This window comes from Dermochelys coriacea, chromosome 5, assembly GCF_009764565.3.
Source record: "Dermochelys coriacea isolate rDerCor1 chromosome 5, rDerCor1.pri.v4, whole genome shotgun sequence".
Lineage (NCBI taxonomy): Eukaryota > Metazoa > Chordata > Testudines > Dermochelyidae > Dermochelys > Dermochelys coriacea.
The window spans coordinates 97,389,796-97,406,113 of record NC_050072.1 but is presented as its reverse complement, the minus strand read 5'-3'; the positions used below and the strand labels follow the sequence as shown (position 1 = coordinate 97,406,113).

General features: G+C 40.3%; 1 protein-coding gene across 1 annotated transcript in view; it reads left to right on the top strand.

Moving 5' to 3' along the window:
- Positions 1-16,318, top strand: part of PCSK5 (proprotein convertase subtilisin/kexin type 5) — a 308,999-nt gene that overhangs the window by 63,896 nt on the left and 228,785 nt on the right. Inside the window, 1 exon segment of the mRNA XM_038401751.2 lies at positions 5,002-5,115. Coding sequence (XP_038257679.1) covers positions 5,002-5,115 — 114 coding nt within the window.

Below are 16,318 nucleotides of genomic sequence, written 5' to 3'. Positions count from 1 at the left end.
GCTGTAGATAACAAATTTTGTGGTGCATATGGAGTGGTTGCTGGATTTACGGAGGTAAGTGTGGTGATCTGTAGGTTTCTTGTATGTAGTCATTTGGATGGTTCTATTGTTGAGGCTGATCACAGTATCCAAGAAGTTGATACTGGTGTGAGAATGTCCTAACAAGTTTGATGGATAGCTAGTGGTTATTGATGATGTGGTGGAAATCCATTAGGGAGTTTAGGTCTTCTGTGCAGAGGATGAAAATATCATGAATATATTTCAGGTATAACGTTGGTTTCATGGAGCATTTTTCCAGAAATTCGTCCTCAAGTTGGCCTATGAAGAGGTTGGCATGTTGGGGAGCCACTCTAATTCCCATGGCTGTTCTCATGGTTTGGACAAAATGTTTGTAGCTAAAGATAAAGTCACTGTCGGTGAGGATGAAAGCATTGTACATTATCTTGTAGGTATTTGAGGCAAGCAGTGATGCCATCATGGTGAGGATATTGGGGTTTAGGGAGGTGGCATCTATGGTGGCAAGGATTGTGTGGCAATATGGTGGCAAGGTATTCTGGGGAAGTTATTTATGTTACAGAGTTTCTGGAGGAACTTGATAGTGACTTGAAGAAATCTGGCCTTTTGTGTGGTGAGTGGTCTGAGGATGAGTTCTATGAGTCCTGATATTTCTTTAGTAGGAGTGCCAGGGTCAGATATGATCGGTCTGCCTGGTTCCCTGCTTTGTGTTGCTTGGGAAGCTTGTAGAAGGTCTCTGGAGTGATTTAATGGAGGTGAGGCTGTAGAGCTTTTCTTGGAATTGCTTGGGGAAGGATTTACATGAATTGTGTGTGAATTGTGGTTTGGGGTCTTCTTTTAGTTCTTTATAGTGAGAGGTGTCAGAGAGTTGTCTGGTTTCAGAGTAGCAGCCGTGTTAGTCTGTATTCGCAAAAAGAAAAGGAGTACTTGTGGCACCTTAGAGACTAACAAATTTATTAGAGCATAAGCTTTCGTGAGCTACGAAGTGAGCTGTAGCTCATGAAAGCTTATGCTCTAATAAATTTGTTAGTCTCTAAGGTGCCACAAGTACTCCTTTTCTTTTTTAGAGAGTTGTCTGTTGGTCTCGTTGACATAGACATCACAATTAAGGACTTCTATACCATCCCCTTTTTCTGTTGGTTTGATCACTATCTGGTGATTGGATTTTAGGAAATGTATAGCTATCCTTTTGGTGGTAGAGAGATTATAATGGATGTAATGTTTGTTGAGAATTTCACAGTCCATTTTTTTCCTGACACAATTATTGTAATGATCCAGTGTGTAGTTTTGTCCACTGGGAGGTGTCCAGTCAGATGCTTGTTTATCCATATGACTGGTGGGGGGGATGTGGTTGTTGTGGGTGGTGTCATCTTAACTGTGAAAGAATTCCTTGAGGTTGAACCAGTGGAAGAATTCTTTTAATTTTCCACATGTTAATATAGTGTCAGGTTCTGTGATGGGGCAGAAGTTCAGTCCTTTGGAGAGTACCGGTCCTTCAGCTTTGGTTAAGGGTAGTCTTGATAGGTTAATGATGCTGGAGTGTGTTGTAGTGTCCATATGGTGCGTCACGGTGTCTTGGTTTCTCCTAGAGGTGGTGGTCTGTTGGTTGTGGAGCTGTTGTAGTTGGTTCCACTTTTTGTTTTTGTGTTGGATTGCTGTCATCAGGTTTTTTAGACTGATGTTTTGGGTTTCCTGCATGATATCCAGGTAAGTTTCCTGATTTTTTTCTTCCAGGGTGTGGGAGCATGTGATCATTTCATGTTTGTGGTGGTCCCTTTTGGAGTGTGTAAAGTGCAGGAAATGGCTCCTCGATTTTTCTGAGGTCCTTCTGTAGAGCTGGTCAGCATATTTGAAATACAAGGAGCAAGTCAGTGGAGAATCAGGCTCAGTGTATCAGAATGCATCATTATGGTGTAATGATGGTGTATATGTATCTGCTGTATATATGTATTTACAGTTTGGTTTTATGGTAGGACAGTGAGTTATGTCATCTGTCATTCCAGTATTTGGACCTGATCTTGCAAGCTTCAGAGCACCTTCTGCAAAGTGCTCACATCCTCGGCTCCCACTTACTTCATTAGGAGTGAAGGGTGCTCATCTTGCAGGAGACATTCAGTATCTCTCAGGTCTGATCCCAGTGATAGACAAATAGGTTCTTTAAAACACAATTGCTAGCCTCTTTTGCCAAACACAGTGAATTGTTTCCTGAAACAAGCTCCATCTATAGTATATTGAAATGCAAAGCCCTAGTGCTCCTAAATGATGAGAACACTGATTTACAAATGAGTTCAATTTTATACATCAAAATCTCTCTATGTGCCAAGTAATTGTTCTGGGTCCATGGTGGATGGGAATGGTGCAGTGAGGGAGGGTTTATGATTGCTGGCACTAAGGAATTGTATGATAAGTGTTCTCAGTTATTTGATCTGAGACAAAATAAACTAATTGTACCTCTTGAGACATCTATATGCAGATTAGTGTTGAGATCACATTGCTGTATTTGTTAATAAAACTTTCGGTCTTCACAAGCACTGTTATTTTGCATTCACTTTCAACTTTTTTATGGTCAGCAGCAGAGTGTAAATGTTTGTGCAGTGTAGACATCAGAGATCCCTTGTTATAATGAAAATGTGACTAGTCATAAGCAATAATGGCTAAATCAAAAAAAGATTTGGAGTTTGGGTTTGTATAAGCCTTGATTGCTTATCCAGCTGTATTGAAGTTTCACTTCTCCCTGACCTCAACAAGTCAGGGTCAGATTAAGACAAGTTCATGATCCAAGGGGACCTAGTTTGCCAGTGAGTCAGCTAAGGTGCAGCACATGTGGCCTTGTATGTGCTAGGAAGCGTTGGGTTGTTTTACATGGCAGGAAGAATTGGAAAAAAACAAGGATACATTATCAGGGTCTGGAAGAGAGAGTTCATGCCACCAATAGGGGGCTGGGAGGGAGCATCTGTTGAAGATCTATGGGACACCAACTTTTTTGACGGGACAGAGTTAAAAATAATGTGGCTCCCATTTAATCTTAATCTGTCTCTCTTCTGTGTTCAGTAATTGCCATCAATAGAGACTCAGGTCTTTGGTCCTCTCCTTTGGCATCTGGCCAGCTACACTCTGTACGTCTTGGATACTCCAGAATTTGCTGCTTCAGAGGTGCCCAGGAATGATTGGCTGCCTTCCCATTCTGAATGAAGCTCCACAATGTGTAATATTTAATGGCTGCAGACAACCCAGTAAATATTCCCTGGCTTGCTGAGAAGTCCATGAGATGGATTTTAGCCAAGCCAGATGTACTGTTGGAAGAGGAAAGAGGTGGCCAGAAGAGAAAGGGGACTTATCAAAACTTTCTCAATTCCCTACCACCCACAGATATAAGAGGGGTAGATTTTGGAGGATTTGATAGAGAAAAGGGACTTCAGCTTGCTTACACAGCATCAACCAGTTCCCTCCTATTCTGTGTCTGTTGACATCACAGCTCTTTCTGTCGAAACCATGCCGTTACCGCTGATCCTGAAGCAATTCTCAGGTAGCGATGTTGCTTAGTGCAGAGGGAAAAACTATGTTTTCTCAGTCCCCACACTGTCCTCTACCATCATATGGAAGTGGTACCCCATAGAACTGCCTCACAGAAGGGATTCCACAGGTTCAAAGATGCCTCTTTCTCCTCTCACCATGATCTGCATTCCCTGTTTTCAGAAGCCAGGGAAGCATGGGGCCATCAATTTTCACTCATGCATAACTCCCCTTATAATCAGTTGGAGTTTTGCCTTGTTTAGGATCTCAGGATATGAACTAGAATTAAGAATGAATGGTTGGAGACATTTTTCTGCTTTGGGAAAACATTAATATTGTCCCTAGCTAGTGACTCTGAGCTGGCACAAGAAAATAAAGATGTGCTTTGAAAGTAAAGTTTATTTTTGTGCGTGCGTGTGTGTGTGTACATGCCTGGGAATCAGGAGTGCAAGGTACAGAGTAGGCTGTTAGCAGGTGACGGATGCGTTTCCTTCTTTGGAAGATGTGAATTGAATTTTTATATTTTTATTCGGTACCAGCAATACAGCAGCAATATGAGCTGTCAGTAAGCCACAAGCATGCAAGTAAAATCTGGGTTTGACTGTGGATAGTTTACAATATTTACATTTATAGCAGCAAGTTCCCATTTAGAAAGGTTAATGGTGTTGGGGTGAGGAGAAGCATTACGAATTAATATCTGCTGTGGACTGGATGTCACTTTTGGTATCACCTTTCTGAATGTGTTTAGAGTCTTTGATGAGATGTCTGACAGAGAATAAGCTTAACTTTGGAAGCCTGATTTTGACCTTGATCTCTTATTTCATTTATATTTTTAGCTTCTTGTTGTAATTTAACCTATTAGCCTGTACTCTGCTGCTTTTTCCTGGGAAGGACTTTAATTTTACAGAAAATACAGTTCCTGAAAACTGAGTGAATCGTGACAAATAATCTCATTGGAATGAATTCTAATTCTTATTTTTTTGGTCTTCTCATGAGGTTGATTCAGTTAATGGTTAAATAGAGCTTTTGAATACATTGCAGTATTAGCAGTTGACAAGAAAAAACTTAAATAAGGGAAAAAGAAAAACCCTTGGAAATCCCATTCGTTTTCTTTTGAGTAACTGTTAATCTTTGTGTTTATAAATAAAAAATGGGGTGTTTATTAATTATTTATTATTAATAATAAAGAATAATAAAATATGCAATGGCATTGGTCAATAGATGATAGCTAATTAAGTCCTGTTAGGAGGGGATTTAAATAGTTGTGCACGGCAACATGTAGTACTAACTAAATTGGTATATTTTCCTGTGAACTAAATGACAAGGTGAACTTTGCATTCCCTTTGCCAAAGTGAACACTTTAAGATGAAATAGACTTGGACTTCAGTAATGGGAAACTTCCCAAGATTGCTCACATTTCTTGATAATCTCCATGGAACCCTAACACTTACCAAATATTTTTCTTGTTGGCAGGTGGAGTGGATACAACAACAGGTAGTTAAAAGAAGGATAAAGAGGGATTATACACCTGGTGGTACCCAATCCACTTATTTCAATGATCCCAAGTGGCCAAGCATGTGGTACATGGTAAGTATGAAGGCAGCCATTGGCTCTGATTCATGCTAATCGTTTATTTGCTGTGCTATGATCCTCTGTAGGGGACAAAATAGTATCTTCAGAAAAAGGCAAATTTTCTTTTCAGTTTTACATGAACTAAGGAAGGGTCTGTAAACTCTTTACAAGTATAATGAGTGCTTCCTATTGCGGTGCTCTTGGAATTTTTAACTATAGAATAAAGTTTCATCAGTGGGGAGGGGAAGGGACATAACCATGGTCTATTTGAGAAAGGGAAAAAAACCCTCCTCTCTGGGTGCCCAGTTCCCTGCCTCCAAGACCCCACGAGATACAAATAATTCCCATTAACTCCAATGTCAGTTGTATCATCGAGCAAGGGTAATGGAGACCAGAATTATGTCTTTGTGACAGTAGTAGGCACGCAGATATGGTGTGTTAGATAATGAACTATTCCATCTGACTGTGTATTGCTTTTAGTCTGACACAAGCACACAAGCAAACTTTTATTTTAATTTTTTTAACATGTAACAGTCACAGTTAAAGCTTGGACTGGAGATCTTGACTACCCAAACAGATTTTAACTACAGTATGTCCTTAATTTGTGTTGCATGGCCTAAGTGAAGTATTTTAGTCCGAGTATATCCAAGCTTTGGAAGAAGGGAGAGTAAAATTAAGCAAATGACTGCAGTTTAATAATAGGATCATCATATTTCCCAGTTCACTGAAAATTTTGCCTTTGGTAAACCAGCCTGTCTTCAAAGACACTTGTTTCTTAGGATATAGATCACACATCCAAAGGCATTTGGTCCTACATTAAATGAATGTAGGACCAAATCTGACCCAGGTCAGCAAGTGAGAGGGAGCCAGGCCACTGCCTAGTCCTATTCAGCAGCAGGATGTTTGTGAGGCAGAGTGGAGAAGGACCAGGACAGTTTGGAGAGGTCATTTGCTGGGGCCCACGTTTCTGCTCCTTTGAATAATAACAGCATGGTCTTCAGGTGAGCATATATGCTAGCCTCTGTTGGCCATTTCCACAATAGTGAGACCACCCTTTTGCGTTTGTGTTGTGCTAGCCATTACGGTCTTGATCTTCTTTGCTAGTGCTCTGTTGAACACTTGGTAGGAATCCTGGCTCTGCAACCCTCTTTCCACACAAGGTCACCCCTGTAGCTCAGATGAGAGCAGGGTCCTAAACTGAAGTAAGCATTTTGAGACTTGATGGCTTGAATGTCATCAGACTTGAGGGGGAAATGTACTTTTTTGAAACTGTTATGTAAGAAGATGTTTAATTTTAGGATAGACACTTTTTCAGTGGAATATCATCTCTGGTGTGAATGCTGCATGGAACCATAAACCCAGATCTTTAGAATTTGATGTATACTAGCAAGAGTTTTCCTAAAGCTGCTTTACAATGATAGTTTTGAATTCTCCTTGTAAGAATCATTTGTATTTTATGCTTTTAAAAATTGCAATTGAAAAACAAAAAGGACACAGACCAAAGGTAATTTGCAAATAACAGTATATTCTGAGTTGCCTTATCTTCAAGCGCAGATAAGAATATGTGCTTTATGGGTAGGTCATCAATCAGGATAGGGAGTGACTTGGGTATTGGCCCATGGTTCCAGGGTTGCTGGGCTTTGATCAGAGACTATGCAATAACCAGACTTCCCAGATTTTTTGTATATTTATCACTGAGCCTTATCACTGACCCCTTGAAAGGCATATTGTTGTCCCTGCCTCAAGCATGACTCCACGTACTGAATTTCTGGCATAATTTTAAAATCTCCTCAATAAGCCTTGACATACAGTAGGGGCATATTTATGTGTATACAATAGGGTATTTTCAGTGAAGGGCTCTTGACTTTGGAACTTGCTTCCCTTTTTGGTCCACTAGACCTGAATCCTTTGATATTATGAGCATGATACAAGGTCCCTCTGTTTTTCCAGGTTCTTGATGAGGAGGTGAGTTAAGGAATGCATATGTGGGTTCAAAGGGGTGATATCTGTGACTCCTGATAGTCTGTTAGGATCCTTTTTTATGTGTACACTCAGAGTACTCAATGGGTGCAGTTTAAAACTACCTAATAATTAACTAAGTTTTGAAAAAGGATGATCAAGTCTTTCGAGCTAGGTGTATAGTATGTTTTGGTGGAGGCTACCACAGTCCCTGGGAACTTTCTAGTTTAGCTGTAGGGAATCTTTCGTCCCTGGTTATATGTAATTTCCTTATCTCCCTTAAACCTCATGGATTCTCCCTTTCTAAAACCTCCCATTGTGACAAACAGTGCTTATCCTGGGAAGGCTGGAAGTGATGTGTACTGGGCCCTGTCAATGCTGCTGCTTGGCACTGGAAGGGAAAAGGATACTTATTAAATGATGGCTATTATACCAAACAGATTTTGATAGAAACCACTCATATTGCTCAATGATTGTGCTATACTTACTAATGAAAGCGTTTTATTGTATATTTATTAGTTCACAAAATCATATACATTGAATACAGAATTTTAAACTATAGAATAGTTAGAAGTAAGTAAGTATAACTGGTGTAAGTATAACTGCAGGAATATGATTTCTGCTATGGGATATAGCCTATTGCATGATTCTCCAACTGCACCATAGCACTGCTGTCCATATGCCACATATGTGTGTTGGTGTCATGGGAGTAAGGCAGCTTGTTCTTGCTGCCCTGTGGTACATGTTTGTGGTTACCATGATACTGGCAGTGAAAGAATTATTGGCTCTCCTGGCCCATGCATAGAAGTGCAAAGGAGAAGTACTGTTTTATTTATTATGTTAACTCAGGTGGAGAGGAAGAGGAGGGGAGGGGTGCTTGATCCACAATTTCAGAAAAAGTTTAATTAAAATAAAAAAGTTTAACAAACAGAATCTCTTCTCTGACACAGTGGGAAGGATCAAAGGTGGATATTTCCTCCTCATGAAAGTCAAGATAGTGGAGCTGGGAGAATTTAGGTCTTGGGAGACCCAAGTTCAATTTCCTGCTCTACCACAGACTTCCTGTGTGACCTTGGGCAAGTCATTTAGCCTCTCTAGGCCTCATTTCCCCATCTGTTAAATGGGGATAATTCCACTTCCTTACCTCGCAGGGGTGTTGTGAGTTGAAATACATGAAAGATTGTGAAGTCTTTAATATCTAATCATGAAAAATCCTATATAAGAACTAGATATTATTATATTATGTCAGGCTACAGATGTTAAAATTTGGTTTATGTCCCAAATCAGAGGGAAACATGAACATTTCTAAATTATCATGACAGAGAATTCAGGGAAAAAAATATTTCAGATCAATCGAAACATTTTGTTTGGACAAAATCAAAACGTTTTATTTTGATTTGAACTTTTTAAATTTTATATTGTAATACAAAACATAATACAATAACAATTGTATATGATATTACAAAATAAAATATTTCTAAAATATCTGAAACATTTCATTGCTAAAATGTCAAAACAGGATGTTTCAACAGCGTCTGAAACTTCCCCCGCTGTTTTTTTTTGGAAACGAAATTTCAGAAAAATCAAGTTGATTTCGTGAAGCATTTCAGTTTTGATGGCCCTGCATTTTCAGAACAAAAAATGGTTCTATCCAAGTTTTTCTGACCAGCTCTATTTACAATCCGAGATCACATTTTCAATCCTTGAGGCTATGATTTTCTCTATGCTTTCTCTATCCATGCTTTCTATATTTTATTGCAGTACTGTACTGAAATGACAAAGTTTGTTTTAATGGTTCACTGTGCATTTTGAAAAAAGCATTTTTAGCTGAAATGTAATACATTTGCAGTAACTCTTTGTTGATGCTGTTCTCTTTGGATCAGAGTCATGACAGGACCTTTTCCCAGCCTTTTGGAGCATGTGTAGTTGTCTTTATTTGACCTATCTAATTTGTATGTTGCTTTAGTCCCTATCCTATCAGGACACTCACGGTGATGTAGATAGATAGATTTGAATAAATGGCAGTAGTTTGTGATATTGCTGGAGTGGTAACAATATATCAGTGGCAGGAAATTCTGATTGCCATAAAGGTTCAGTTAAAGAGGAGCCAACCATTAAGAAGTATTGAATAAGTGACCTCAAAGCTATTTCAGGTCATTCTAAAACATCCCCATTACACTGCATTTGTGATTGTAACTTCATCTCTATATGTTAAACTCACGTATCTTTTCTGGTTGTCAGAAACAAACTAAAATGAAAGGGGAAAAAAACCTCTATATAGAACTATCAGTCATTGCTACACCATAGAGAGAGGATTCTAGGTTGCTACCTACAAACTTTGTTATTATGAAAGCAATAAAGAACTATCATATGCTGGTACGGATTTTGATTAATGAGTAACTTCATTACAGGTTGAGATTGATACCTTTGGCCCTTGAACTGGTCTAATCTCTAGCAGGGCTGTAAATTTCATTGAGATTTGTTGACACAAGATCTTTTATCTATATACTATGTCAAACAAACTATTTGATTAATGTCTTTCTCTCCCCCCCCCCCCCGCCCTTTACTTTGCTTCACAACCACAGACCTGGTCATCTTAATGAGTAGGAACTAAGAAAATAGTATGGCCTTATTTGAGTGGCATCTATGCCCAGAAGTGACGGGGTGATGGGGGGGTGGGGAGGCATGCCTGCTGTCTCCTTTGATTCATCACAAACCTGAGATGTGTATCCCATGAGACGTATTTAAAACAAATATTCCATCTCTGTATTCTTCAATTTTGATTCTAAAGATGTTCCTAGAAAGTGAAACTTAGAAACTGTTGTAATTCCTTTCACTCAGGGCCTAAGCCTCTAAAACAGTCCCCAAACTGTGAGGGAGAAAGTCTGGGGGGGCTCAGCAGGGCCCGGCCCAGCCATCACAGGGGTGGGGAGGGAGTGCCACTCAGCCCCACTCTGCCCCCAGCTCGGGTTCCAGCTCTCGCCCCAACCCCAGCCAAGGCCCCAGATTTGCTTCCAGCCCCAGCCCTGCTCCCAGCCACAGCTCTCCCCTTCTGGCCCTGGCTCTGGCCCCAGCCTCAGCCCCCAGTCCTGCTCCTGGCACCAGCTCACAGGGGGATGCAATCAGTTTACATACGGGTAAGGGGGGAGCGACATAAAGTATTTGGGGACCACTGCTCTAAAGTGCCAAGTACCCTAAACTTCCAGTGAAAGTAAGGAGAGTAGAAAGTGCTCAGCACCTCACAGAAGGCACTCATTACCTACAAGATCAAGTCCACTGTGTTTCATTATTCGAGAGCCCAGTTATCTGTGTATGCTCCTGTGTTTTGCTTTCTAATAATGAGGAAAAGAAAACATTAGATGCTACTTTTCTCCACCTTGAGACAATACTAGTTTAAAGAATGCAATATGTTTTCCTTATGTGAACTTGTCAGTTCTGATGATTTATAGCTAACATGGCGGAATATAATCTTTCTTGGATGAATGACACATAATATCTGATCTGATGGTCACAGCTCAAACATTGCTCAAGATTGACTTACACAACTAGGAGTTGGTTTTGTCTCAACTTATACCAAGTAAAGAATGACTAGAGACCATGTACCTTGCTTTCCCTATGATGAGGGCCCCATACATATTTAGAGTTTGGAGAGTGAACAGTCCAACATATTATCCCCACAGCTCACCTGTCTATGTATCATTAGTTTAATACCAAAAATATCTACCATATTTCATCTCTTTAATTATTGTGAATAAAGTATGCAGACTGCTCATAATTGTTCCATATCGAATCAATTCACATAGCTAATAAAAGGGGTCGCAGTCATCTGCAAAATTCCACTGCTGTCTGAAAACACTTTACCTTATCTGTGATAATAACTGGAAGGGATTTGAGGAAAAATGTTTCTCTGTGCATTTGACAGCGTAGTCAAATTCATAGTCTGTAAAACCTCAAAAATGGCAGGAGGACTGAGAGACAGGCGTAATAAGTGAAACTATTTTTAATTCATTTTTTAAAAGTTGACTAGGTTTCAAGTTAGGAGTATCTCCCTAAGAACTATGCTTTGCTCCCTAGAGTAGATATCCCCAAAGGTAATGAAATGAGTCTGATTCTGTATGTGAGGTGGATTCAGGGAGCCCATATAGAGGGTCCACCTTCCCCTTCTTCACTAGACAATCGCATTGAGTTAGAACATGACCTCAGGGAGTTGTGTTAATTAAGATGATGCTGACCATGACTTTTCAATCAATGCAGAAAGCTGGAAAGCCTTGTTCAACATTGTCAGCTTGTCACAGGTAAGCCCTACCGCTCCTATTATTATTAATTATAATTATTAGACAAGCCCTCTGTGCCCAAGGAACAGGTCTCATTCACTGTGAACCCTGCAGACCTCCCCTCCCCAGTTTGCTCAGGCTGGGCACTTGGGTCCACTATTTGAATATAAATAGAAGATTTTACTAAGACTAAGAAGTAAAAGATTGACTAAAAGTATGAGGAGAAATAAGAATTTTTAAAGTACATCAGATGTGAGTCGCTCTAGGGAAAGATGATGGATGTGCTATAGCATATGGGAGTAAATGTGAAAATCAAAATGATTTGGGAATTGAATAGAAACAAAGTGATTGCTCAGCATTGGATTTCATCAGAGAAGTTAAGAAGAAAATGTCTATCCAAAGGCTACACTTTGCAGCTAATGAAGGTGGGGTGCTGTCAGAGAGAAAATTAGAATGTAAGTTACAGTAAATCACTGGGACCCGATAGTATTCCTCTGAGAAACTAGTGCATAAAATCACTGAGGAATCCACAAAGATATGTAATATATATTTTTAAATGTTATACTCGATGAGAAAAAGGTGGCCAATATTGTAGCCACCTTTAAAGTGTGTCATCCAGGAAATTTATATACCAGTGAACCTTACCTAAGAATCTGAGGAAATATCTGAGAAAGCCATTAAAATTATAAAGTATGTTGAGAAGTGTAATGTAAGAGCACACCTGTCAACTTCTCATAAAAGAAAATGAAGGTGATCTACAGCATCCATAGAGGACTTGGAATGCGGAGAGAAGTGTCACCCACTGCCTGTCCAAAGCTGGAAAAATGTTCACACTTTTCATGGTTGTTGCTAGAAACAGCCCAAAGCCACCATTAAATCATAGATTTAGAAAAAGTAAAACTGTTGCCTTGTGGATTTTTTCCCTGCTTTCTCTTTTCTCATTGTATTCTCTGCTTTCTTTTCTTTTCTGACTTTTAACTTTTATTTTATTCTTTATGAACCTTAGTGATTTTTCTCATATCCTTTAAAAAAAGTCTCTCTGTTGTTGTTTCACCAGTGAAGTACTTGCTTTGCTCAGAATGATTTTCTTTTCTAATTTAATCTTTCTCCCTCTATTTCAGTTGTTTTTTTACACAGAAAAAATCTTTCACACCTTTCACACAGAAAGCCTCTGAATGCAGCCCCCTTATAAATTAAAAACACTTTTTAAAATATTTAACTCTATTATAAATGCTGAGGTGAAGCAGGGTTTGGGGTGGAGGCTGACAGCTTGTGACCCCTCATGTAATAACCTCACAATCCCCAGAGGGATCATGACCCTCAGTTTGAGAACCACTGCTCTATTTGCTTTTTACTTGCAGTGTTTTCCTACTCTCCTTTCCCTGCTCTGTCCCAGACTTTCTTTTATTTTCTATTTTCCCTCCACTTCTGGCCCTCCACCTCCAGTTTTACAAGTCCTACTTTCTCTCCCCAGTGAATTTTGGGGGTAAGAATTTTGGACAGTTTCCTTCTAACTTCAGATGAGTCAGCATCCTTTCTTTGGGCTTGTCTACACTTACCGGGGGATAAACATGCAGTGATCAATGCATCGGTGGTCGATTTAGCGGGTCTAGTGAAGACCCGCTAAATTGACCGCAGATCGCTCTCCCATCAACTCCTGTACTCAGGAATCACAGAATCACAGAATATCAGGGTTGGAAGGGACCTCAGGAGGTCATCTAGTCCAACCCCCTGCTCAAAGCAGGACCAATCCCCAATTTTTGCCCCAGATCCCTAAATGGCCCCCTCAAGGATTGAACTCACAACCCTGGGTTTAGTGGATTGAGAAGAGTAAGGGGAGTCGATGGGAGAGCGTCTCCTGTCGACATCGCATAGTGTGGACACCGCAGTAAGTAGAGCTAAGCTACATCGATTTGAGTTACGCTGTTCACATAATTCAATTTGCCTAGATTAGATCGACTTTTCCCTTTAGTGTAGACAAGGCCTTACGCACAAAAGAGGTTGGTTTTTGTAAGGGTGAATCGTACTTCTCTAGTCTGTTAGATATCTTTGAAAAAGATAATAGAATAATACATAAATGACTGTCAGTAAATATAATTAATGTAGTCTTTGAAAAGAAGAAAAAAATAGAGTACATGTAATTTATTTAGGCTTTTGAAAATGGAGTTCTCTCTTACATGGTGCTGTTACTGAAACTTGGAAAACGCAAGCAAAGATAAGGGACCTGATTCTGCACTATGAGTGTTTTACCCATTGACTTCAATGGAATTAGTCCTGATTTACACAGTTGTGTGAGTAACATGAGGCACACAAAGTCCTGTTGTGGCTTAATAGTTGGTTAAGAGACAGGGCAGGGGAAAAGGATAAATGAGCAGTTATCGGCATTGAAAAAGACTAATAGTGGGATGCCTTAGGGGGCATCAGAAGTGGAGCCAATGTTGCTCGGTTTATTGATCTGGCAGATGGATGAAGAGTGAGTTGGCACAATGCTTTAGAGTAGCTATGATGAGAGAGGATTATTTAGAACACCAGAGAGGCCCAACAAAACTCGATAATTGGACAACATGGTGGCAACTAATGTTGATTTAAGCATTCAGGCAACAGTTTGGTTGAAAAGAGGCCACTATATATGTATTAGCTGCACAGGTAGCCAGTTTAGATTGAGATTGCTTCAATTTGTGGAAACACCTAGTAGACACTGGACATGCTCAGCGACTTAACTCAGGTATTGGCATTATCACTCAGTCTCTCATATTAGTAACGTGATCTTTAGGGTGTAGACAATTGAAAGGTAATTCACACTAGAATTTGAGCTACTCTTTACACACTGATGAGCTCTGAGTTACTTGTAACTAGGGCTGGCTGTGCAAAACATAGTGAAACTCAGTTGGGTTTGGGTTTCAATGAGATCCCAAACTCAGAGCTTTGTGTGAAGGCTGGAGAAGAGTCTGACAAACTTAGGACTCAGCCCTCCCTCCAGAAAACTCCCCCACCAAAATAGACCCTGGAGCCATGAGTAGTGGATTGTGCAGTGGCTGGTTACATATACTCTACTGACATCTTCAGGGACTTCCAAGTGAACCCTACCAAAATCCCCTTTAAGGGATATCCTATTACCATGCAATGCATTCTAAGGTGCATAAGAGCCTAGAATAAGGTTAATTGGCCTTCAGTAGCAGCAGTGGGTCAAAAGGAGTGCCTTCAGGTCATGTAGCTATTAAATGAGTGTTGAGGAGAATGTTAGATAAGGAGTCTGCTTCCCTAAAGATGTTGATAAGAAGATTTGTGGGGATTGGGCTTATCTTGCTGGACTCCCAAAAATGCAAGACAGAGAACTGAGAAAAAGCATGTTACAGACTTCTGGGCTTCCCTAGGTGATGGCACCAGCTAAGGGGAGAGTTGTCTCAGGGTCTAGCCGGGTTTCGTGGGGGCAAAAGTGGAGAAACCAGTGAGCAGTTCCTCATGGAATAGGCTGGGAGGGAGAGAGAAGAGTCACTGTGGGGTCAGGAACAGTTGAGCAGACGATCAAGACAATCTAAAACAATCTGTGTCAGGGTACACCAGAGGTGAATATCAGTGAAGAGGAGTTCATATGCCAGATGTTTGCAGACTGACACACACTGATTATCTGCTTGTTGACATGGGAGCTGAGTCTGTCTTTGTCTCAGACCCATCAAGAGATGAAAGTTGACAGTTAAGTGTGAGCCTCACAACGTCCTTTTATTGTCATTTACCTGTATCGAGGTACTCATCCTTTGGCCCAGAGTCTTCGCTAGCCATTTGTCATCTTTAGACCTGTACATTGGCCCTTCCTTCTATCATGAAGATACTGACATGCCTGGAAAGCAACATACTTTAAAACTGGTAGGGTATATTACACTATTATGCATTTCCGTAACATTTGCCAAAAGGGATGGAATGCTGCTATGTCTCTGTTCAGGATACAGGAAGGGGAAGCCAAAACTAACTAATCAAAAAACACATGTCCACTTTAAGAAGGCCTCCAAACTGACCAGGGCCACAAGAGATCCTAGTTCTTTACTTATTTTCCGAGACAGGCAGGCAGACAGGCTAGTTTTCTCCTTTCCCTTAGATGCCAAGTCAAGGGAAGAGCCGCTTAGTGCACTTCATAATGGCCTTACCCCAGACTCTTCAGTCAGAGCAACCAAACTTATACTTAGAAAAACAAAGTCTCTGGTGTTCCTGATCAGAGTGATAATATGAAGTCTGCAACCAGAGTGACCTCTAGTCCCCTCTATTTTGCACAGCTTTCTTTTCCTGTTTATATAGCACAGCTCCAGGGGTAGGACATGGTGCTCCTTGACATCACTCTCACTGTGTTGGCTGTAAGTGTCACTGTACCTTAAAGGGGTATTACACCCTGCTGCACTATTTAGCCATATCCAGTTTTCCTTTTGACACACCTTTTTCTATTGCTGTGCACACCAATTGTACAGTGAAAGCCAGGTATGTATTGATATAGCATGGCAATACTCTGTTTTTCATACATCTTTCACCTGTTGCCATTTGCACCTTTTTATGTGTGTGTATGTGTTCCATACATGCGCCCCATCAGATGATCAAGTATTTAATATTTGATAAGGGAGGACAGGGAGATAACGTTTTACCTACTATTGTGGAATTGTCACTGAATATGAGAAAGTGTCAAACCACCAGCAGTCATATGCTAAGAAGAAAAGTCCTGTCTTAGTTAAAAGATAGGAAACAAAGGGGAGGAATAAATGGTCAGTTTTCACAGTGGAGGGTGGACCCCCCAAAGATCTGTACTGGGACTATGTTCAACATATTTATAAATGATCTTGAAAAGACAAACAATGAGGTAGCAAAGTTTGCAGACAATACAAAATCACTCAAGATAGTGAAGTCCCAGGCAGACTGCAAAGAGTTACAAAGGGATCTCACAAAACTGGGTGACTGGGCAACAAGATGGCAGATGAAATTCAATGTTGATAAGTGCAAAGTAA